Source organism: Telmatherina bonti (genome assembly GCF_933228915.1).
Source record: "Telmatherina bonti genome assembly, chromosome: 14".
NCBI classification, from domain to species: Eukaryota; Metazoa; Chordata; class Actinopteri; order Atheriniformes; family Telmatherinidae; genus Telmatherina; species Telmatherina bonti.
This window is the reverse complement of record NC_136612.1, coordinates 17211359-17235884: the sequence shown is the minus strand read 5'-3', so window position 1 is coordinate 17235884 and position 24526 is coordinate 17211359. Positions and strand designations below refer to the sequence as shown.

The following is a 24526-nucleotide window of genomic DNA, read 5'->3' as shown; positions in this document are numbered from 1 at the left end:
TGAGGCCCCAGTACTAACCACTATGCCACCATCCTGCCCACAACATTAAGGCTATCTGGTAACAAGCCTCAACTGAAACTTGTTTAGACAGAAATACGTACCATAGAAGCATAAAATATGTGGAGTTCTTTTTAAAATTATTTACCTCACTTATCAGAAGTTACGAATTTAACAAACTACCCAATGGACATATATAAAGAAAATGGGTTAACTTAATATTATAATAAACATTGATACTTCTTAGATGGGTGTTAATTTGAACAAAAAAAAAAAAGCTGTAAAAGTATGTGTCTTTCTTGAACCTCTCTAGAGGATAAAACTAGAAGTTGCAAATAATTTTATTAACATTTTTTTCATATATATCAGGAAAATGGGTTAACTTAATATTATAATAAGACATTGATACTTCTTGGTTGGGTGTTAATTGGAACCAAAATTTAAAGCTGTAAAAGTGTCTTCCTTGAACCTCTTTAGAGGATAAAACTAGAAATGCAAATAATTTTATCAGCAACATGTTTCATTTTTAAATTTCAGTGTTTGAAGCTTCTCCTGTTTGCATGTTCTAAAGCCTTGTATCAAAGATACTTCTTAATGCTGATTATTTATTGATTAGTTTTACAGTCATATGTGTCCCTATTCCCCACCTCACTTATCAGAAGTTATGTATGAATTTACACAGGCTAAAATCCATACCATATAGTTTTTTTACATATGTCAATGTGCAGAACACAAGATCACAAAGTGTCAGTTTTACCATCCCTGAAGAGTGCAATGGCAGAAATAAATAAGTAAAAATAAATAAATTCACTTTCTCCATGTTTCTGTGCTGTCTTGCTGATTTTGAATAAATGTGTTGAGGTTTTTTTTTTTTAAACTGAAAAAACTAAAAATTGAAACGAAAAATGTTTCGGTGCTGCCATCTAGTGGTCATCAGTAGTTATGTACTTGAGGCATCTCCGTATGTCTTAAATATGGTTCACATAATCGCATCATGCATTGCTAATATAGTCTAACTAGTCTTCTAATTACTCATTGATTTGTGTCAGGTCTGTTGCAGCAGAGAAAAACTTGCAGGACTGCTGTCCTCGAGGAGTGGAGTTGCTGCCCACTCCTGGCTTAAGTAAAATACCTGCCTAATAACTGTGCACACCTGATATAGGGTGTTGGTCTCATAAGGCCACCACTTTCCTTCAATACACAAATGTACATCTCCTGTTATGCTGAAATCAAATAGGCAGTCAAGTTTATATAAGAACTTGCATTGAAATGACAAGATGCTTAAAAAAAATAATTTTTTTTAAAAAATTACTCGCCTAATAATCATTGATAGTGTATTGTCTCTTTTTGTAAATTTATGGAAAGCAAACATCTAAAATAAACGTTATTTTTATACATAACACATCTTATGTATATTTATATGTGCATTGGTGCACATTTACACATCAGATTTAAGAAAAGAATGTATATAAATAAATCATGTAGGTTATCAACTGATTTAATTGTGTTGCCAAGATTTTATTATTATTATTATTATTAATATTATTATTATTACTATTATTATTATTATTATTGATAACAACAACAACAACAATAATTATAATCTTAAATGAATGTTCTGTTTTGCCACGTTTTTTACTTTCACTTTCCAGAAAAGCTCAAAAACAAAACTGTTATGGAAATCATGCACACAGTGGTCAAATGTCATCAGGCTAAACTGGCAGCTATGATTTGCCTCCGTTTGGTCCAACTTGCATTGTTAATAAATCCTCATCACGCAGAAATCTACCTGTTCCCATGTGTTTTCCAGAACTGTGAAGCACGTGAAAGGTTTTTCAAAGAACCCCATCAGTCCAGGCACAGGTGAACGCCACAGCACACACGTGGAACAGTCATGACCGCCTGCGTAGATCTTTACACATATGTTGATATGAACGAGGTGCAGCCGCCCGTAACTTGGTTCATCCACATGTTGTGGAAATCGTGGACACTCCAAACGTTACGTGACGCGGCAGTAGTTCACACTTTCGTAATTACGTAAGCACTTCGCGGCTGTGGTTCTCCCAAGTAGTATTAAGGTTGACTAGTGCCTTTTAACGATATGGATTCTACAGTCATTAAAGACTCAGAGAAGATTTGCGTCTTGTGCTGCCAAGATATTGATATTTTCGCCTTGGGAAAATGTGATCATCCGGTTTGCTACCGTTGTTCCACGAAGATGAGGGTGCTGTGCGACCAGAAATACTGCGCCGTCTGCCGGGAAGAGCTCGACAAGGTGCGCCTCTCACTTCTGCTATATTCCGAGGCTGTATGCCTGCTGGAGCCAGCTAGGCCCTGTCAGTATTTCCATTTAATTTTGCGTGGAGAAAACTATTTTCATAGCATATTTGCTTTAAAGAAATATACCAGAGAAAGATGTAGTCAATAGCAACAGCCTGTCGCTGAGGCTACTTTTTTCCTGCTGTCATTTGCCTTGCTAAACAAGCTAATGCTAACACGAGCCACTCTACAGGCACGCAGTTAGCAGCTAATGACAGCTAGCGTGAGCCGGTGCTCTTAGCCTTGTCTAATTTTCTTTCTGCACATAACGTTCAAATTACTATCATTTACATTACTAATATGCTTATTAGATTTACTCGTTTGCTGTGTATTTAAATCTTACGCCATATTTAAAAGGGTGGTGTCTGCTCACTTAAGTTAAAAGTTAATGGTCATGTACATGTGACTAGGTTGATTATAACAACTTTTATCATTAGCTTTGGTCAAGATAAAATATACCCCAACCACTGAGCTGAATGTAGTGTAAACATGACTGGTGGATATTTGTGTCACTCACTAACCTGCATAATCTGAACCTAACATGGGAACAAAAATGTCTTTTCATCAACTAAACTGTGATCTTCCATAATATAACTCTTAAGTTTCTCTTAATATCCTGTTAGTTTAATATAATTGAAACACAGTAAAAGTTTGATTGACAGAAGTCACTGGATTGTCCATCATGTAATACATAGTGGGAGATCAAGAAGCCCAGTGCAAGTGTTGCAGAATTGCACATTAGAAATGACTTGTGGAGCAATTTTAATATGAATTCAAACTTTAAAATATTCAGGTTACAGTAAATGTTGCAAGATACAAGAGGTGTAAACAGTTTGCTTGTTAATGGCCTCACGAGATTTGTTTAGAACCCAGAACTACCAAGACATAGGTCTGCCATGAGCTGGCTATAGTAATTATTTTTTTCAGTATGCCTGTGATCACACATATATTTTAGTAGAAGTAAGAGTGAGCCATTAAATCTGAAAGAACAATTAACAATCTTTGTTATGATTCACATATGTTTTTAGGTTTGTTAACTGGGATAAACTAAACTCTTTACTCAGAACGACTTGTAGAAAACTTCTTTCAAAATCTATATCTTCTAATTTTTTTCTAACGATTTCCTGCCATTTCTCTCAACTTTATAAGACAGTGTTTTATGAGACATGTTTTGTTCTGTTGATACTGCTCTCAGGTGGTGTTTGTGAAAAAGTTGGAGGCCTTTCAGTCTTTGCCCTATCAGCAGTTCCCCTGTGAGAAGAAGCATGACATCTATTTTGCTGATGAGAAGATCTATGCTAAGTACAGGTAAGAGACAAGTGTTTTCATTCTGATTGTTTTTCTCTGGTAATAACAAATAGAAACTCAAACTGGTGGTATTTAGTTTATTTATTGGTAGCGTAATGAGACATGGAGATAAAGATTGTTTTGAAGGAGAATGTACATATATGTTTTTTCACTTGCACGTTCTAGGAAACACATATGTACCCACTGAATCAGCTGTAGCCTCAATGAATTATTAGTTTTTCTGTCATCAGTTGGTCTATTTGAGTTGAGTGGATGAAGTTAAGCCCAGTTTTGGTGATCTGTTAGCTAATGTTTGATTGTTTTGAACATGCAAACGAAATTTCCATTAAATAAAAGTGACTAACAATGTTTCTGAAATGTCACTTTTATTTTATATAAAGGAACTCACAACCAGCCAAAATAAATGCAGTCAGTAGCTCTATGGAAGCATCCAGAAAATGTAAAGTACAACAAAAGTTGCTGCTGATTATCAAAAGTGTTTAGTTTTATCACCCTGTGATAGCATCCGTTCATGGGTGGAGTGGAAGTAGTTATCAACTTGTGTGTGTACATTGTTTTGGTAAAATGTGTTCCTGGAGGCTCCTATATTGGTCTCTTAACAACAGCAAAGGCTCTGTTGCCAGGTGTTTGTCTCTCGACAGGTAATTGTAAACACAGTAGCATGGCAACCACACAGAGTGGAGTCAGAGTGCTCGCATGAACTTGGATGACATGCGGGATTAAAATAAATACTTCTTATTGACTGATTATTCTTGTTTATAGCTGAGTTGACCAGGTGCTGTACTTAACTTTCTTGGTGTTTTTTTTTTTTTTTTTTTTTTATCAGGCATTTGCTGTTGTCAGATTGTGTTCGCTGTCCAGAACCAAAGGTTTTCTCTAGATTTGAGGAGCTTGAACAGCACATGAGGAAGCAGCACGAGCTCTTCTGTTGTAAACTTTGCTCAAAACATCTCAAGGTATAACAAGTCGGGATTATATTTCCTCTACTAACACAACCAGTTAATGAGATCAGTGACTGTTATCAGCTTGACATATTGTTTACATATCAGTTTAATGATTCACGCTGGCAATGTTAAAATGTAAAGATCAAACTTTTGTGACTTCTGTTTAATTGACTTTATGGATAGTTTTCCTTTATGCATTTCCTCTGTTTCATATTCAAAATTCTGGTAATACATTAAACATTTAATCTGGTAAAAATTTTGCACCAGTTGAGGGCATCAAAGCCTTGACAGTATCTCCCAATATTGGAAAACATTTGCAAAAGATCTTGCACTCTACAATGTTGTCCTAAATTAAACAAAATGCAGGAAAACGTCTTTTAATCTCATATTTTGCAGACACTGAAACTGAAAAAGAACCATAACAATTGTTTGAAACTGAAAGTTTAGCATCAGAATAGCAACATCTGAGAGGGGTAATCTTTTTTTTTTTTTTTTTTAATAGGTACTGAAATATTTGAAGTAAACACAGGTGGATATTACTGGCTTAAATGTAAAATGTTTTACTGCATTGTAGATATGTTGGGAAATCCTTCCTTAAATCAACCGATCTGTGCTTATTCCTGAGAATTGTGAGGACAGATGGTTTAAGAAACAGAAGTAATGCTAATATTTTCAGAACAACAAATGGTTGTGTGTTTAAAACCTGACACCTCCCACCAGATCTTCTCCCATGAACGGAAATGGTATAACCGTAAGGAACTGGCACGTCACAGAGCACACGGAGACCCAGATGACACGAGTCACAGAGGACACCCGCTCTGCAAGTTCTGCGATGACCGTTACCTCGATAACGATGAACTCTTGAAGCACTTACGGAGGGACCACTTCTTCTGCCATTTCTGCGACGCCGACGGTTCTCAGGAATATTACAGGTGTTTATTACCGTTTCACAATAAGCGAAATACCAGCTTTGTTTAGTTACTCAGTTTTGTTGTAAAGAAGTCTTACACTAGATGTTTACATTTTTTATTTTTAACCCTTCCATTATTAGTGATTACCAGTATCTAAGCGAGCACTTTCGGGAGAGCCACTATCTGTGCGAGGAAGGCCGCTGCGCCACTGAACAGTTCACCCACGCATTCCGTACCGAGATTGACTACAAAGCCCACAAGGCTGCAGCACACAGCAAAAACCGAGCAGAGGCTCGACAGAACCGCCAAATTGACCTGCAGTTTAACTATGCTCCCAGACAACAGAGGAGGAATGAAGGTCAGATGGTGGTTTTGCTACTCTAGCTGAAGTTTTGAGGCAGTAAACTGATAAAAGCTTGTGCATCCTTAGGTCTGGTGTCAGGAGAGGACTATGAGGAGCTCCGCGGCAATCGAGGAGGAAGAGGAAGGTCTCAAGGGGGACAGAAGAGCTGGAGGTACTCCCGGTGAGTGTTTGGAATCGATTTAATCACAAAGGTTGCAGGATTGGCAGCTGCAACTCTGGTATTACTGGATAGATTCTTGTAAGTCTGCACACAAAGAAAACACAGAAACCTTATAGAATAATGTTCAATAAATTGGTTAGTTATTCCTTAAACTTTCGCTGTTACTCCACTGTTGTGCATCTGTATTTAGTTTGTCGATTGAAATGTCCAAATAATTTACCATGGTGTTTTCAAAGTTTGCGGTTAAGTAGGCAAGCTAGTCTGCTCCCAAAAAGTAGGGTAGAGAGAGTTACATGAAATGAAGGATAATCATTATTTTACGAAATGTTTACCTGGTGAGTCATACAAATATTATATGGTGTCACTGGAGGATTTCCGGGCTCTGTTTTGCCTCTTCTGTCTCTTGTTTCTGTAAAAATTTGTTAATCAAAATTAGTGTCTGCTGCAGTAAAAGCCTAATCGTCCTCGGCTGTGGTTTACTCACGCCATGTTGGTGGTGTTTTCCAGCTTTTGACTGCTTGTCTGCTTCTCCAAACAGAGAAAGAGAGGAAGAGGACAGGCAGGTGGAAGCTGCTTTGAGGGCCTCCATGGCTGTGCGTGGACAGGCAGAGAGGGCTGCAGTGCAAGAGAGGAGTGCCCCCAAGCACATCAGGGAGGAGAGGATGGAGAGAACAGAGCCAGAGGAGCCCAGACACCAAGCAGGACAACTCAAAACAGTTAGCAAACCTCCAGGTACAACCATAAATAAAAAGTTACAAATTCCCGCTGATTGGCCTATCACAGAGAGACCAGCAGCAGTGGTCTTAATGTCTTTGTAATCTTTAACAGTGAGAACAATGAAGAGCAAAAATCCAGGGGATGAAGATGACTTCCCAGCTTTAGGAGCCACGGCTGCGACACCCATGTAACCTTTAACACTTGGTTTCTCAAAAATATCATTTGGTCTGAGTTGAAATGTTCCAAAAACGGTTTTGTTTTGGTGTTCCTCCAGTGTGAAGTCAGTTCCTGTGGTGTCTACAGCATCTCTGAAGGAGGACGACTTCCCTAGTCTCTCAACCACTGCAGTTTCAGCCCCAATGACCCCGGCTTACTCCGCCCAGCCAAAGAAGACCTCGTCTTTTCAAGAGGAGGATTTCCCTGCTCTCGTCTCAAGAGTCCGGCCCCCCAAGCCCGCAGCAGGCACCACCTCTGCATGGTCCAGTCACACTGCTGTAGCTAAGCCCATTACTCTTCCTCCTCCTTCCTCCAGGCCACCACCTTCTCAGTCAGTGGCTCCCTCTGGCCCACAGCCCCTCTCTGCCACAAACCCATCCTCCTCCCGCAGGAAAAAGAAAGTTGGGGAAAATGGTAAAGCAGCATCCCGTCTTTCTCCTTCTCTTTCCGACGATGAGAGCGGAGGAATGACACAGCAGGAGTTCCGCTCTGTCCCCACCATGTTGGATATCTCCTCCCTACTCACTGTAAAAGGAGGCAACAGCAAACCCTCGACCGTACCCTCCATTTCTACAAATCCAACCCCTAGCACAGATCTCCCCACCTCTAAAGCCAATAAGAAGAAAAAACAGAAGAGCGCAGCTGCCATTTCCTCATCTGTGGCTGCAGCATCAGGGATCACAACAACTGTAAATACAATCTCAGTGGAAACGGCCGCTCAGAAGGAAAACGTCCCTGAGAAATCTTGGAACAAACCACTTTCCAATGCTGTGACAGCAACAGCGGTGAGCGGATTAGCAAACGGCTTCTCCGACGCATCCCCAGCTGTAGACACAGATTCACCAAAGGTGACCCCACCCTCTAGCACAGACCCTGCCCCTGAACAAGAGGAAGAATTTCCTGCTCTTATGACCAAGAAACCACCACCAGGTACAACTCAGCCTGACATCCACATATTCTGTCATGTTCCGTTTTAAATGTTTATGTGAGAATGTTAAAGGTAGGAAAGGAGATCCTGGGAAAAACTGTTCAAGCAAAATACATTTTGAAATTGTATAATTCAGAAGTCCAACCCCCCCCCCCCCCCCCCCCCCCCCCCCCCACACACACACACACACACACACACACACACACACACTGAAGCCATGCAACTGGAGTGTGGAGGGGATTTTAAGCATGTATAGCAATAAATGCTCCTGAAAAACCTCTGCTACCATGTCTCTAACAGATGCTGACTTAGATCTCAATCATGGTAAAGATCCCAATCATTTTTATTATAGGTAAAATAGAAGATCCCGGAAAAACAATTCAAGCAAGCTTCATTTTGAAAATTAAAAGGTCAAAACCCATTCCTTCAGGCTCTACCTGAAGCCATGCCTCCAAAGTACAGAAACACGTAATGCTTGTTCCCTAGGTTTCACAAGTGCGTGCATTGTGTTTTGATGTAATATGTCATTCATTCCTGAAGAGCAGGTCCGGAATTGGGCTGTGGGAGATAAAACGATACCGCTTTATCAGCTGCTATTGTCAAATAGAGCCAAAAACGTTCCACTTCAATGTCTGCGCACATCTCTCTACAAGCCACTTGGGACACATCTGAAGGTCTCTTAAATATCTGGAGGAGTTGAATAAACCCTTGATTGCAGAAAGTTAATAAATAGCTTTTATTCTTTAGTTTTACACTAGGACTAAAGTCCACACATTCTCAGCACTTGGGACTAAAATGCCACTCTAAGACAGCTGATGAATACAGCCTTCTGGTAAAGCAGGTGTGTCTAAGTCTGGTCCTTGAGATCTACTATCCTGCAACTTTAAATGCAACTCTTCTCCAACACGCCTGAATCAAATCAGGATAGTAGATCCCGAGAACCGGACTTGTGCCCCCCTGTGGAAGAGCACCATTAGTTATTAGCTGAATAACTACTACTGATGAGAATGTACTGTGAATAAGACAAAAAGAGTTTCAACTTCCCACTTCCACGGTACAGAGGCTGCAGCATGACTTGAACCTGAAATTAAATGGACATACTTGAAAATTGAACAACCTACTGAATTTAAAATGAATTGTTTGGTGGGCTCAAAGTGCTAGTGTTGTTTATTTTGGGTTTTTGACCTGGTAGTGACTTCAAAAATCCAAATATATCAAGCATTATTTCCCTCCACTGCTCATAATGTGCCCCATTTCAGTTTATAGACAGATAGAGCAGACAGTGTAGTTGCTTGAGGCTTGCTCAGTTCTCGAGAACACAACTGTCTCTGCTATAACGATGGAAATGCATGGAAGGAAGATCCTGTGAACTTGAATTAGATTGTTTAAAACACAACTAAATACATTCACACTTTTGCTGTAGGCTTCAAGACATCTTTCCCAATGAAGGCCTCAACCCCTGCCCCATCCACTGCAGTACCCACACCTCCACCTGGTCTGGGAGTCTCAGCCCCTAAGCCTCCTCCAGGCTTCACTGGAATCCCTCTTAATAGCAACGTGGTGGAACCAGCACCCTCTGCAGTTACCATGTAAGCAGTGTTCATTTCTCATGTTATCCTTTCTCCTCTTTAAAGTCTTTTTGACTAATCAAGATGTTGGCCTTTCTTCTTCTTCTTCTTTTTTCTTGCTGTTTTTGGATTTTTTTTTTTTTTTGGGGGGGGGGGGGGGGGGGGGGGGGGGGGGTTACAGACCACCCAAGGTGTCAGACAGTGGTTACTTGGTGCCAGATGACTTCCAGCAGAGGAACTTGGAGCTTATCCAGTCCATTAGAAAGTATCTCCACTATGATGAGTCAAAGTTCAACCAATTCAAAAACTACTCTGCCCAGTTCAGACAGGTACTCACAAGGCAAACCTATCATTTTCCTCTTTTCATCAATGAATTGCAAAGTAGCTGAATATGTGTTGCTAATGCTCACCTTGTTCTTGTATCTATTTCCAGAGTGTGATCCCAGCAGCCCAGTATCACCGCAGCTGTAAGGACCTGCTCGGAGAAGACTTTAACCGCATCTTCAACGAGCTGCTGGTGCTCTTACCGGACACTGGCAAGCAGCAGGAGCTCCTGACTGCCCATGGAGACTGCAAAGCTCTGGAGAAGCAGTCAGGTGCTGGAGGAGGAAAGAAAAATAAGAACAAGAAAAACGCTTGGCAGATGCCCGCCACGATGGCCAACACGGCAGCTGAACTGGACTGCCAGGTGTGCCCCACTTGCAGACAGGTACTTGCCCCCAAAGACTTTAACCCCCACAAGACCCTGCACATAAGGGAGAACGAGGAATTCCCTTCTTTGCAGTCAATTAGCCGTATCATTAGTTAGCCGCCTTAGACTTCCTCTGCACTGTTTGCCATTGTGGGGTAGAATGGCATTGCCCCCGAAGTTCTGTTTAAAGCCCTGCGGCACTGCAGCAGCTGGTGTGGGAAAACAGCAGCCCGTTTCCTGTTTGACCACATCCCAGAGGAGTCTGAGGCCTGTCTCTCACAATGATGGATCACGGTTTATGAGGATCCTCTCTGAGGATTACATAGATTGGTTTGTGTGAATGATTTTATAGTTGAGAAAAGGGAATACTCCATCTTAACTCTTGTTTCAACTCGCATCCTTTGAGGATGCCTCCAAATGGCACTCGCACAGATGATGTCTAATCAGAAATCCCAGTTCAATGAAAGTAGAGATGGCATTGCTCTCTAAAACAAAAATTAATCATATATATATATATATATTTTTTTTTTTTTTTTTTTTTTTTTTTTTTTAAAAACATTAACAGAGGATTACCCTTTTACTTGTTAACATTGGAGTTGCTAAGGTATGCATAACTCCAGCGGTGCTGCTTGGTTAAAAAAAACAAAAAAAACAAACGTTATTTAAGTTTAGCTGTTTAATTGCTTTTGTCGCTTCATGCAGGGAAATGCCTGTTATTGAACACCATGCTGGGGCAGGAGGGCATGATGAAAAGTAAGCTGCTTTAGAAATTAGAACAAATTTTTGTTCATAATAGAACTGTTTTCTGTCATACATTTCCTTTGTTCTACTCAAATCACTCGCCAGTAAACTTGACATATTTGTGGAACTGGTTCATCAGGGCTTTTGGTCAAGATATCAAATGGAAACTCAAAATAAAAGAACTTGCTTGTTCTCAAGCTCATGTTTAGTATTTGTAATTTCAAAGATGACTTTATTTGGGGTTACTGGGTATATCTAGCACAAAATCTGTTCACCATGTCCATTTCAGAACATTCAGTTTACAAGACTCCTTTTATTTGTTGTAGTTGCTGGTGAAAAATGTCTTCTATAGGTTATTTCTGCACTAATAGGGTAGGATATCTTGGAAAATAATGTTTGAAAATAAAAAATTTTTTTTGACGGTGCCCAATTGAACTAATAATCAGGCAAAAATTTAAAAAAGCAAACTAGAAATGCCAACATCCTTCAATAAAATACTTCTCCTCAAGACTGTATTTTTACCCTTTTAAAGTTAGAAAACTCTTTAAAATCAGTTTTAGTGTATCGAAATTTTCAAAGAAACATTCTTAATCATTTGAAGGTGTTTCATGCTCAGGTTGACCATGTCCATGCTGGAAGATAGAAAGCAAGTTGTGTTTGCTCACTGCTAAGCTAATCCAGTGTTTGTGAATCTTGGGACCCCTGCATGTTTTTTTAGATGCTTTCCTACTTTAATACACCTGACTTCAATGAAAGACTCATTAGGAGGCTTTCAAGGAACTGGACAATCAATCCAATTATTCTGAAACAGTTGTCTCTGAAGAGCAGGATTCAGAAACACAGTACTAGCCGAATGGACTAGCTATTAGCAGTAAAATATGATTACACATTATGTTCAAGTTGTGCATATAAGTAGTATCATATTTACTGATAATGTTTAGATGGCACTCTCTGGCACTGTCTGTGATTGCTTTTACAATACACAAGCTGACAGAAGAGTAAGTATAACTGCAACTAAAACCACTTTTAATCTGTGGGGCAGCCATCTTTCTACTGTAAACTTGGAGGTTCCCATAAAATGCACTCGAGATAAAACAACAATGCTGATTACACTGATGGAGATTGGGCAGTACTTTGTGCATAAGGGATTTAATGAGACTGAAACTGACAGAAGTACTGAGGACCATGGTATTACTCCATCGTTCACCACTTTTACAGTACCTTATGAATAAACTTTGACTTCATTTTAATATGGCTCTTTCGAGGTGCTAGTGCTCCTGCTTGCTGTTCAGGTCTGCTGACCAATAGCAGCATATTTGGATAATTGCAGACCTCCTTTAATTTTGAACTGTTGTTAAAAAAAACAATGGATACAACAACCTTTATTTAAAAATAAAATAAATCACAGAAATAGATGGTCAATAACACTTTTTTTTTTTAAATTGGAGTGATGGTCAGACTTGCAGTCCAGAGACATTCAGGTAATAGACAGTGACACACACACCTCTGTACACAGCAAGTTTACACTAAAAAGGCCAAATAGCTTCCAAACAGGAAGAAACAACTGAATAATGAAAACATATTAAAGGGATATCACGCCACAAAATCAATGTTTGCTTCTTTGTCAGATAATTGGGAACTTCCTTCGTTCCCTGTATCTGTATTACTGGAGGGTAGGGTGGGGTAAGGGGTTGGGTCCACTGTAACATCCATGCAATGTACTGTACTGGAAACCACACCACTGATGGTGCCAGCATTACTACATATAACAGCCTTTTTTTTTTTATCTCTGTCTCACAAAACAGAATGATAGAAATAAAAACTTTGACTCTGGCCCTTTATAAGTGGTCCACAAAGTATTTCCAACAAAGTGAGTGCATTCTAGGTAATAAATAATTATCATTGATAATATTTTCTTGTTTTTAGTGGTACAGGACAAACCAGACCCTGGACAGCATCAACACACAAGTTCCATTTACTTCATGAACATACTGAGTTTTACAATCAACCAATACCATGGTAGTGTATCTGGGTCAGTGCACGAAACACAGAATGCTTGCATTATTATTTTTATCTACCACACTGACTGAAGAAAAGACTGAAGCACTGAGAACAATAACACAACCTGAAATGATAGCACCCAAAACTACCAAATTAAGCCTCTATAGTACCCAATAACAACCGGCAATATCCTAGTCTCAGACTAACTAAATTAAATGTCTTCTAGAGAAATCATGGGAAGGACTTAAAAGGTCAACACTGGCGTTTTCTCACACTTACTATGACATTATCCCGGACCCTTTTCCAAAGCATGCCATAAACTGATCTTTAAAAGTAAAAAAACAGTTTTTTCTTATACTTTATTCATGTTAATTACTGTTAATAAACAATTTTTCAATTGTAATTTAACTCCAGCATAGAAACTGCCAGAAGATGATGGTCTATAAGCATGATGTGCTTTGGGAAAAGCAGCCAATGGGCATTAATGATTGCAAAAAATCACGGTAGGTGCTTCTCCAAGCTAAAATGCTTCCTTTGTTAGATGTGGCCTTCCGGTTCATTTTTTCTTAGCGTAATAAGTCTTGTTTTGTTTTTTTTGTACTTGCATTTGTAAAATGCATCATAGAACAGTATCAATGAGTGGGCTTAGGTCACAGTAATACACACATCTGTAAGATAGCTAGCAAGACTTTCTCAATGGCAATTTAAACTTGGATGGAGCACATAATGAGGCTTATACTTAACATTAACATAAAATAAGATGGAAAAAGAAGAGAAAATTCTCATGTATATTGCACCAATCCCAATCTATTCTCCATTCACTGCATTTTCAATATGTGCAAGGCCCTTTATGAAACTAGAGGATAGCATCTTTAAATTTCAATAAAAAAACACCAAATTCTGAGGGGATCCAAACAATCTTGCTGCAAGATTTTATAATAAAAATGGGAGCCAATCAGGACCCTTAATTTACTTAGACAAGCACCTACCCTGAACTTTAATTTTGAATTAATTTAACTAGACTCCAGCAAATAGGCTCAGTGGTTCTCCATCTGACTGTACCTTTGTCTACCAGTTCCATAACTTCCCAGGAGAAGGCCAGATCCAGCAACGTTGCATCGTCCTCCAAACCAATTAATACCACAGAGCGATTCTACTGCATTAAACAAATGACTTTCTATGTAAATGATCATTTTGGAGAATAGAAAAAAAACTGGCACCCAGGTAAACTTGTAATGAAATTTCTTTACTTCTCTCTAATGCTGGATTAAAGAATGAAAGGCTTCAATTTACCATAATTTCCAGAATAACACCTTTTAAAATCTACACTCCTGTGATTAACCTGTGTTCATCGCTGAAACACACAACAGTGATCATTAATGGACATTTTCCATTACTGTCCTGCAGCTCCAGCTGCTAAAATCTATGATTGGATTAGTTTTAACTGCATCTTTAAGCTCCATGGCACAGAACTATGAAAACCTTAGAACAATTTAGCATATTTGCACACTTGTACAAGTATTTGAGTGATCACTTGGATCACAAGAATTAGATTAACACTTCGAAAAGAGCAAAGCTGTTTCGGATTATGGAGAACCTCTTTGATTACAGTGATACCTGTTGTATTGTTTGATGGTAAATCTTTGCAAAACATTTTAAAAATTACATAGTAGACCATATATAATGAATTCTATACAATATATCCATGCATTTATATCATGATTGCTTCTAAAAACTCTGAGACCATCAGTTGCACTGCTGCAGCAACAGTTATCTAGTTCTCAGATAGTTCACACTGGATCCATTAGAAGAGTAGGCAAGGCATCCTACAAGTCAGTCTTATCACTTTGACATACGCTTTTATATTTGGCTCTGTTGATCAAAAACAAACAAAACTCTTAACTTCATACTTTTCAGATACCTCGACAGTGACATTGATTATACATTTAGCTTAAAGATTATTTTCATTTCTAGGGAAATTATTAAATGCTGCAACAGACTTGTAATCACCTCCTCTGAGCTAAAACTGTGACAAATACTTGTTAAAAATAACAATTTTTTTATGCTGCACAGAAAAATCAATTAATTACACATTCACAGCACTGCACACGAATGCACACGCTTACAAGTCCCTCATACATGCTAATTCACATGTGCATGTACACTTGCCACATGCAGACACATTCACACAATCACACACACTGAAACGACCGATTCACTGATGGCGGGTGTATTTGAACCACAACACAGAGATACTGCTACACATTGATGTGGTTGGCATGGTTACTATCCACAATTAGGGTCTTTGGTGACCCATATCCATCCAACCCCTAGTCCCTATCACCGTGGCAACTAATTAGGACCCAACCCAAACCCAAAGGCAGGATTGCAGGATCGATAAATTAGCCAGCTAGCGACCTTTAACATTAGTTTTATCTTTTGCCTGAGACTTAACAGAATCCTCCAACAACCCAACCTTAATAAAAGCTCATTTGTTCTTCCTCCTGAAAATCCTATCTACATCAACAATAAAGTTGTAATGTGGTAACAAGAAGACAGTAAGAACACAGGGCAGTTTGGCAGCTTTTTAAAAAAATAAACACAAACGGACCAAATTTACCCAAAATATCCCCTCACCCCAGTTTGTACATACAACACCCCCCCATAGGACACTGTCTCAAATAACACACTGCATATACATTCTCTTGTAACGTTGATGGATCATGAGATGATGGATTGATGGGCAACCGCATGAAAAATGCCTTTCAACCTTCTTACAGCCAAGAGTGAAATTTCTTATTGAATCTCTTTGTTTTTTTGTTTTTTTTTAATGTCATCATTACCAGCAGAAGAGCCCATTAGGTCTAAGTGTCCATGTCTGACATAGAAAATCAACTAATTTAACATGGAGGAACTTTTTTTTTTTTTTTTAAATGAACTGTGTGATCAAACAGACCCGTACACTCCACGGTGAAGGTGTAATCCTGGAACATTTTGCATCATGACGCTGTGTTCTTTTAATAATAATAATGATAAAGCAAGGAATTCCAAGGAAGACTAAAGACCTTGAAAAGCTAACAGATCCACACAAATTAGGTTGTGTTCAAATTTCCAGCATCTGTGGGCAACAGCGCTGACCCGAAGTTGTTTAATCAATGAGTTTAGCTCGGAAATTTGCCTGAGATTCAGTTGTACAATTCAGGTGTGTAATTTGAGACAGTGCCTAAAGTTGAACTAATTTGACGCAAAGTTGCCTACATACAGTACAGTATATACCTACCTACATAAGAGTGTGAGATATTGCACTAGTTCACAAAACATTGTCCATGTCTTTTTTTTTTTTTTTTTTTAAGTTTTTTGTTTTGTTTTTTACAGCATGTGGAAATCTACTAAATTAAGTCACTGTCTGAAACACACAGTACAGTATGGCACTTAGTTGATATCTATGTTTGGAAACATGCAGATGAACACCTGTAATTGCAGCAGGGAACATGGGAGGAACTACAATGATAGTTTAAAAAAGAAATAACTTTAATTAAAATTAAAATAAAAAAAAAAAAAAAGAACATTCCTGCAGTGATTTTTGACACCTAGAAGAATGTGAATATATTTAGATGAAGGTTCTGTAGGCAAGTGCCTCCTGCACTGCCTATAGTTTCTTAATACAGCAACAAAAAAAGTGATTACTTCAAAGTAACCTCTTTTATTATTCCTCCTCTAGTTTTCTATTATTTTATCTGCTTTGAAGTAAGAATAACAGAATTTAAAAAGCACAGATCTAGAAAAAGCTCAGATAAACCTGGAATGTTTGAGAAAGGAAGGGAACGAGAGGAGGAAACAAATAAGCAGAGGCCACTTCTTTCTTTTTTTTTTTTTTTCTAACTCAGCTTGGATCAACGCATGAACAACTGCATTTGAAACCAAAATCACAGAAAGCAATTTCCTCTCATCTGTATCTCTTTCTCTCCCACCTCCCCCTTCAACCATCAGGTCCATCTTTTCTAGTAAATGGGAACCTGGTAGGTCGGTGCTGTTTTGTTCTCGGTGAACGGTGGACTCTGGTAGGTCTCTGTGGTCTCAGTGGTGCCACCTCCTGGTGAATTGGAGGGGTATGGCTGGGTGGGTGCTCCGCCGTCCATGTGCTCAGTGGTGAACAGGGTCATGTCTGTACCTAGCAGATATTTCTGGACCGCACGTACTGTGAGACCAGCCTACAGGGAAAGCAAAGTGGACAATGTATCATAAATAAATTATTTTGGGGCTGCAGTAACTAAAAGTGAAGGTGTCTAAGTCATGAAGCCAATTTTCAACCACATCAGTCAATGTTTATTTCTATCAATGGTACATATAGAATAAATGGACGGTAAATAAAGAGCTTTCTTGACTTCCCCAGTTTTAAAAATGTACATTTTATTTTGTACAGAAAGCAAAGAGGATACAGGGCAGGAGAGGTATAACAGTGGAAATTTAAACAGTTTCTTCCAGTTGTTCTCATGGCTAATGTGAGGTTGCTAGCTAATAGGGGTGGGAAATCGAATCAAAAATCGAATATCGGGATTTTTTTTATTCACAATTTTAAAATTGATTTTTTTTTTTTATTGTTAAAAAAATTGATTAAATTAAAAAATTCCTATATATATATATATATATATATATATATATATATATATATATTTTTTTTTTTTTTTTTTTTTTTTGTTTTTTTTTGTTTTTAATGATCTTTTCCTTGTCTTCTTGGGCATTACAGCAGCAGAATGATGGTCTGGCTACTGGGCTGTTTTTTCCTAACTGAAATCTAGAAAAATGACAAGCAAACAAAGTTTCGTACACTCCTTTTTTTTTTTAGTCTACAAAAATCTGCAATATCAAAGAATCGTGAGAATCGCAATTTAAATCGAATCGGCACCCAAAAAATCTGAATCAAATCGAATCAGGACGAAAGCATATCGTCACAGCCCTACTAGCTAACAAAACAAGCAAGCTTTAGATGCTAACAAAGTCTCATGAAGAGTACAGACTCTAATGTGTCGGCACACTGCTTTAAGACTGCGTGTGCAGACTGCAATAAGAAAATCAATGGAAACCTAAAGAGAGATGGAATTGCAGTTCTTTTTAACCACCACCGGTGCCATCCCGGATATGTCACTGTAAGGGATAAAGGAAAAGTTCTGCACAAGGGACATTGAACTGTTATACTGTTAGTTTTTGCCAATGTTCATAGACAAAGCTTGTGATGTGATGAGCTCTGTCATTGCTATGCTACAAACAAAGTATCATAACGCATTCATTGCAACATCTGAAGACCTCAGGAACATCTCCCTCTCTGCAGCATCAACAGTTTGTCACCAGATAAAAAAAAATATATATATTGGACTTATTTTATGCAATTGTTGAAAATACCCTCACCTCCCCTGCACACAGCCTCAACTCCCTCCACAACAGATACTCCACAATACTGAGACCTCCTCTGCCTCCACCTCTAGCCTGTCTGTCTCTGGTAAATAAACAACTTGAGAGATTGAACCAGAACAAGGCTGCAGGTTCAGATGGGGTCAGCCTCAGGGTTCTGAAAACTTACCCAGAACAACTATGGTGACTTCTTCAGCACCTTTTCTACACGAGTCAAAAGAATTTGTGTGCCGTGGAAAACATCCTGCCTTGTTCCAGTATCTAAAAAAGCCCAACCATCTGAACCAACTGGCCACAGACCATTTGTCCTCACACATCCTGAACTACCCTGAGAGATTATTTGCTCACCTTTATAAGCCTTTCAGGACCCATTACAGCGTGCTTATTATAGGCTTTGGGTTAAAGACACCATCATGTACCTTCTTCAGAGAGCCCAATTCTGTTTGACCAATCAGGCAACACTTTGAGGGTAATTTTTTTATTTCTCAAGTGCGTTTAATACTATTCGGCTGCTCTGTTATGTGAAAAGCTCTATAAATTCCAGGAGGATACCTCCACAACCACCAGGATTTATGACCGTCAAACAAACCACAGTTTGTGTGACTAAAAGGCTGCGTGTCAGAGATGGCGGTCAGCAACTGGATCACCACAATAAACTTTTTTCACACCATTTTTCTTCACACTGTAGACCTCAGACAACTCAGTCCTGTCATCTACACAAATCCTCTGCTAACTCTGCCATTTTGGGGTGTATCAGTGATGGACAGGGAACTGAGTACAGACAACTGGTCAATCAGTTTTTGAGATGGTGTGGATACAATCACCTCATCTTGACCACAAACTATATAAAAGAGATGAATGTTGACTTCAAGAGGAACTCATAGCACCATTTACATTCTGGGACATTAAGAGATAGAGGAATACAAGCACCACTATTCTCATGTAAAAGAAACTGATTTAGCAGGACCTAAACCAAAGAAAGTTTGCGTTTCTTTTCTGAGTTTACCTTTTTTTTCCTTTATATTATTATATATGTGGCTTATTTGCACTGTAAGTGTCACTGTGTTTCAGTTTGCATTCTTACCCAGGTGATTATAGAGAAGAAAGAAAAGGCAATTGCTGCTCGAGCTGCATCTGCTCCCTGGTTGAGTGGCAGGTCTTCAGTTTTAGTTCGCGACCACTGATTAGCCAGGAAGCAGAAACTTACGAAGTACAGAAAGGTCCAGAAACCTGCCAGAAACCAATGAAAGAGTAAAACTTTATTCCCTAGGTAACACTGACATGTTTGCGGATTGTTATTTCTCATATCCTCCTTGTCTGATGCCTCTCATTTCTGTAATACTTCTTACTTCACTTTCATTTCTCCTTATGTGTTGTGGTACAAAAGAAACAAGATCAGTCAAGGTACACTTTTCATATTTAGGAGAACTGTAGCCTTCATGCAAACATCCCTTTGTAAAAAGAAAAATCACAGAGATTACTGTTAGTATAATATTGTATGTTAGCTAACTGTTTGCTTGAGTCTTAAAATGCAACTGCACACATGCGTATCCTTACCTGAAAACCCAATCTCAAGCATCACAGCTTTCTTCCTGTCTTTAACAGAGCTGATGGAGGAGAACTTGTAGTCGAGTAGGAAGAAGAAGGAACATGCCAGCAAGCCCACCAGGCCCATAAACACACCATAGTTACATGCATCTGCGTTCTTGTTGAAGACACAGTGGAGACGTTCACTGCCCAAGTTAACATAACCTTCATTTACGATAGAGGCAAAGACCACCAGGGAAAATATCTGCAGGTGGAAAAACCAGGAGAACAAGACTGAGAAGAGGAGAGACACATAACTTAGAGCATAAACATGGAAATTTAGGGATGCGCCGTAATATTCCAAGTCAACACCTGGTCGTAGTTTGGCTGATGGATAATAGCTGATACTGGTTTTACTTTGCATTTATCTGGGAAACATGGATTAAACAACTGAAGTTGATCAGCAAGCTGAATATTGACTCAGTATATATTTACATGTGCATCACCACTAATATAGTTATAGAACTAACATTGTTGTCTTTCTCTTTTTGTCAGTAAAGAGAAAATAAACTTTTCTTTCTGTTTGAAAGCATAAGGTTATTAAAAAAAAAACTGCAGGTGAGCTGTAAAAATGATATCCATCTATAAAGAATGCATTTTAGTCCAAGCATGATCCCTTTGACTTCTAATTCTTTGCGAGTGATGTTATTAAACCACACCAGAAAGTGACATGTCGTTATAATGTCTTGTACTTAAGACAATTTGCCAAATAGTATCCAAGAAGGTGACAAAATGTTGTATCTTAGCCTTCTTCACGATCCTCTCAGAACCTCAAACAAGTAATGTTGCCAAAATTATACCAGGAAGTAATAAAAATGTTTTACTGAAGTGTGATGATTAAATCAAAATCAAATCAAACTTTATTTGTATAGAACTTTTCATACAAAAGCATATTGAAATGCTTAACATTAAAAAATTAGAAAACAGTTTCACATTTAAAAAACCCACACACGTTAACCCACACACGCACACAACCCAACCCTTCCTCTGACCATTGATGCCAAAATAAAAACTAATAACTTTAGGATTCTGTCATACGATGTAGCTCAGGGGTGTCAAACTCCAGTCCTTGAGGGCTGGTATCCGGTAGGTTTTTGTTGCTTCCCTGCACCAACACACCTGATTCACATCAAATGGATCCAACAACATCTTGTCAGCCTATTCATTCATTTCGATCAGGTGTGTTGGAGCATGGAGACAACAAAAACCTGCAGGATACCGGCCCTCGAGGACTAGAGTTTGACACCTGTAGCTGATCATAACACCAAATCAAAAAACCCATTGGTATGAGCTGATCTTAACATGACAATGATTTTGTGACTTCCTAAAGCCTCACTACTGAACTCTGTGGCACCCTCCTAAGGACTTCATCTGTTTTGCATCCTGTCTCTTCTCGGAGCTCTCTCCATGCAATGAAAGTCAGTCTATTCTGTCTTTTCTCTTCTTCTTTAATATTCTCTCTAGCATCAGCTCTGAGGGCCAAGCATTGTTAGGTTTTAGGAGCATTGCTCCCCTGTCCATCTGCAGGGGCTGAGAGCAATGCAAATAGATACCTCCATACATATATAAAACTACACAAAAGGTAGGGTACTGTAACTCTTTCATAAGGTAGTAACCAGCTGTAAGGACATTTGAGTGTAATTTGTGTCCAAATATACATTTGTATGGTAACTGTATAACAGAAGGAGAACTACATGTGGTGCTATCTTGTCTTGTTTTGACCACAGCTCGTCACAGGCATTTCATTAAGACCTCGGAAAATTATGTCAACTTGTGAGAAAAGGGACATAATCTGAATTGTTCCAGGCTCACTGGAATCACAGTTGTGGCAACACTACTGGGAAACACTTCTTTGAGTGCACTCAGACCAAAACCATTAACCTAATTTCCGGTCTTTCTCTCTGACTGGCTGCAGAAGTGGAGGCTTCACTTCCCCTTATAGAATCACACAGTCCTAAGGCAGCAAGTGTGGATGATTGTATACAACAAAAAGGGAGCTCTGTAGCAAATGCTACAGAAAATGCCTTCGTCAGTTCAACTTTTGTGTGCATTTTTACCAAAAACATCATATTTCAGTCTAATCCTTCTACATTTTTAGCCTTTTCTCCTCCCTTTGTTCTGGACTTGCTCACTGACAACGATCAGCTGACTGATTTTGTCACATGGCCTTATTCTCAATGGCAGAATAAGGCCATGTGACACACAAACACACGGAGTAATGCATTCATACGTGGGGGTCTGGGTCATATGATGAAAGAGGGATACACAATGGGATAATTTCAGGTCCACATTTTTAACTAATCACATGAGTGGATATAATCTGAGCAGATACACACTCGAGTGCTTTCAGTGAATCAGTGTTATAAAGCGGCTTATATATCAGAACCATGAATCACCATGAAGAAAACTACACACCAACTACTTTAGATAATTACAAAGAAACTACATTTTAGAGTTTGTTTCTTTTGTTCCTTAAGTAGTAGCTTTACAGCAGTTACAGTGGACTTACTTAAGAATTAGGGTTTTGGTTACAGTTTAATAAAAATAATGTGAGAAGAAGCCAAAATCCTCTTTTGTGGTGCTGGAGGGATGTGCCTTTTCTGACTGGTTTAGGTGTGCTTCATCAAGAAAATGATGGAATGGAATAGGAAGTGGGAAAAGCAAAACAAACAAAGAAGGGGAATTATTTCCATCTTAGTGTTTCATACCAGATAGTGTTTATGCAAGATAGTTCATGTTTTTTCTTGTTTTCTTCAACTGTTAACAAAAAACTGTTGTAACACACCCTAAACCCAAAGAAATGACAGCAAAACTTTGACTACTTCCTTGAATTCTTTCTCAGAACACTAAAAATGAATTCTTACTGCAAACATGCTTTAAAGGGTGCAACAGTGTAAATCTAGAAGGCTATTTATTGCACTTCTTGTCTAAAACCTTTTTTTTTTTTTTGGTCATTTCTCTTACGAGGGGATGGTTCGGATTGATTAATTAATTAATTTTGTTTGTCTGCTTTGTCTTAAAAACCATGAATGTTCCTGTAAAATATGTGTTCTTGAAGGCAGCGAATCTGCTCCAAGACCTGACTGAAGCCAGTTAAGAATACCTTAAAACCAGACATTCACTGCAGAGTAACTTAAAGGTATTACAAGCCCTAATTTGGTCCTGTTTAATAAAAACCTCGCGCGTTTTAAGACACCCCTTCTTCTCTGTTTCACCCAAAGGTGATGCGTTACATCAAACGTCAAGACACGACGCGTCTCCGTGGCCCTGCGTGCGTAATGATGGTGGCTGACCAATCACAGGTGGGATGAAGAACGACAGCCGTGTAGGGTAAATCAGTAAAATCACAAACAGATAATTAGACTGATTTAAATAAGGGAAATAATCATATCAGGCTCAATAGAATCCAGATTAGTAATAGATAGAAATGACATTTGTTGTTGGGATGTTGGCAGCGGTGAGGCTGCTGACTGATTAGCCTATAGTAGCCTTTACATCTGTATTTCTATTTCTCAGCACAATCTAGTCAGCTGCGGATCGTTGGGCTTATTAAGGATTGCAATGGCTAATAATAAAAAAACAAAAACAATAATGGATGATAACAGGTCGCCTTCAATCCGGAAGAAAATCAAATGAAATAATAAAAAAAAATTTAAAAAAACAAACATCTAAAGTGAAAGCTGTTTCATGGTGTCAGATAACCAGGCCTTGGTATGGTAACACCCCACACGGTGTTTCTCTCATGTACGCCAAAATCACCTTCATTTTCCTTTATCCTCTTACACACCCCGCTCCCCAGCTTTCTGATTTCTACACTCTGTATTATGGTAGAAAACGTCACGCGTCTCGCGCAGCAAAGACAACAGAGAAGACCCCGCACACACACACACACACACACACACACACACACACACACACACACACACACACACACACACACACACACACACACACATTTATAGATACACACAGAAACAGAAATACCGTAAAATACATCTCTCACCCAGGACAGCAGTCTTAGGATGGTCTGCGGTTGTTTGGCGAATGTGATCGGGTCCATGGTGGACCCGGTCCGACCCGCTCCGAACGATCCCACTCCGTCCATCTTCCGTCGCTGTGTGTGTGTATGTGTGTGCAAGTGTGTGAGCTCCTAGCAGCTCCACGATCCCGGCGACTCCACGGCAGGATGGATGCGCTGCTGCTCGCTGCTGTATAAGGGACGGGTCCTGCGCGCTCCCAGAGGCGCGCGCGCGGGCACTCACGAGTGGACGTGCAGGACCTACAGATTGATCAGAAAGGCCGTTTTTAACACGCGCTGCGTATAATTCAGCAATAATCAATTGCGTTAGGAATCTCAAGAATTAAATCAGTTGTTCTGAACTGAATTGAGGCTTCCTTTTCTTTACTGAGCTTCGGGCTCGATCCATCTTAAATAATCATAAATTATATAAAAAAATAAAGTTCTCTAAATTTTACAACCACCATAACCATTTCATGTGTTTATTTAAAGCAGAATTCTTAAAAAAAAAAAGTTTGCATGTTTGTTTGTTATGGAAAAGATTTTTTTTTTTTTTTTTTTTTTTTTTATTAGAAAATTCACTGTTCTTAATACAAAAAAGCTCTTCGGGGCATAATTGTTCTACACTGTATGATTTTTGGCTATAA

General features: G+C 39.0%; 2 protein-coding genes across 2 annotated transcripts; one reads left to right on the top strand and one right to left on the bottom strand.

Annotated features, from left to right (window-relative positions):
* Nucleotides 1–2063: 2063 nt before the first annotated feature.
* On the top strand, nt 2064–11056 carry znf598 (zinc finger protein 598). The gene is made up of 12 exons (XM_079252248.1): nt 2064–2272; nt 3512–3624; nt 4451–4580; nt 5289–5500; nt 5620–5837; nt 5910–6003; nt 6542–6735; nt 6832–6907; nt 6995–7866; nt 9288–9453; nt 9614–9761; nt 9866–11056. Exons 1-12 carry the CDS (start codon nt 2099–2101, stop codon nt 10238–10240), a joined length of 2772 nt encoding a protein of 923 aa, XP_079108374.1. The 5' UTR covers nt 2064–2098; the 3' UTR covers nt 10241–11056.
* A 5810-nt stretch (nt 11057–16866) lies between these two features.
* On the bottom strand, nt 16867–23972 carry syngr3a (synaptogyrin 3a; the record flags this gene model as incomplete). Its single annotated transcript, XM_079253270.1, has 4 exons — nt 23865–23972; nt 19832–20066; nt 19359–19504; nt 16867–17076 (listed from the first exon to the last, which is right to left on the bottom strand). The coding sequence occupies exons 1-4, from the start codon at nt 23964–23966 to the stop codon at nt 16867–16869; spliced, it is 693 nt and encodes a 230-aa protein (XP_079109396.1). The 5' UTR covers nt 23967–23972.
* Nucleotides 23973–24526: the final 554 nt, after the last annotated feature.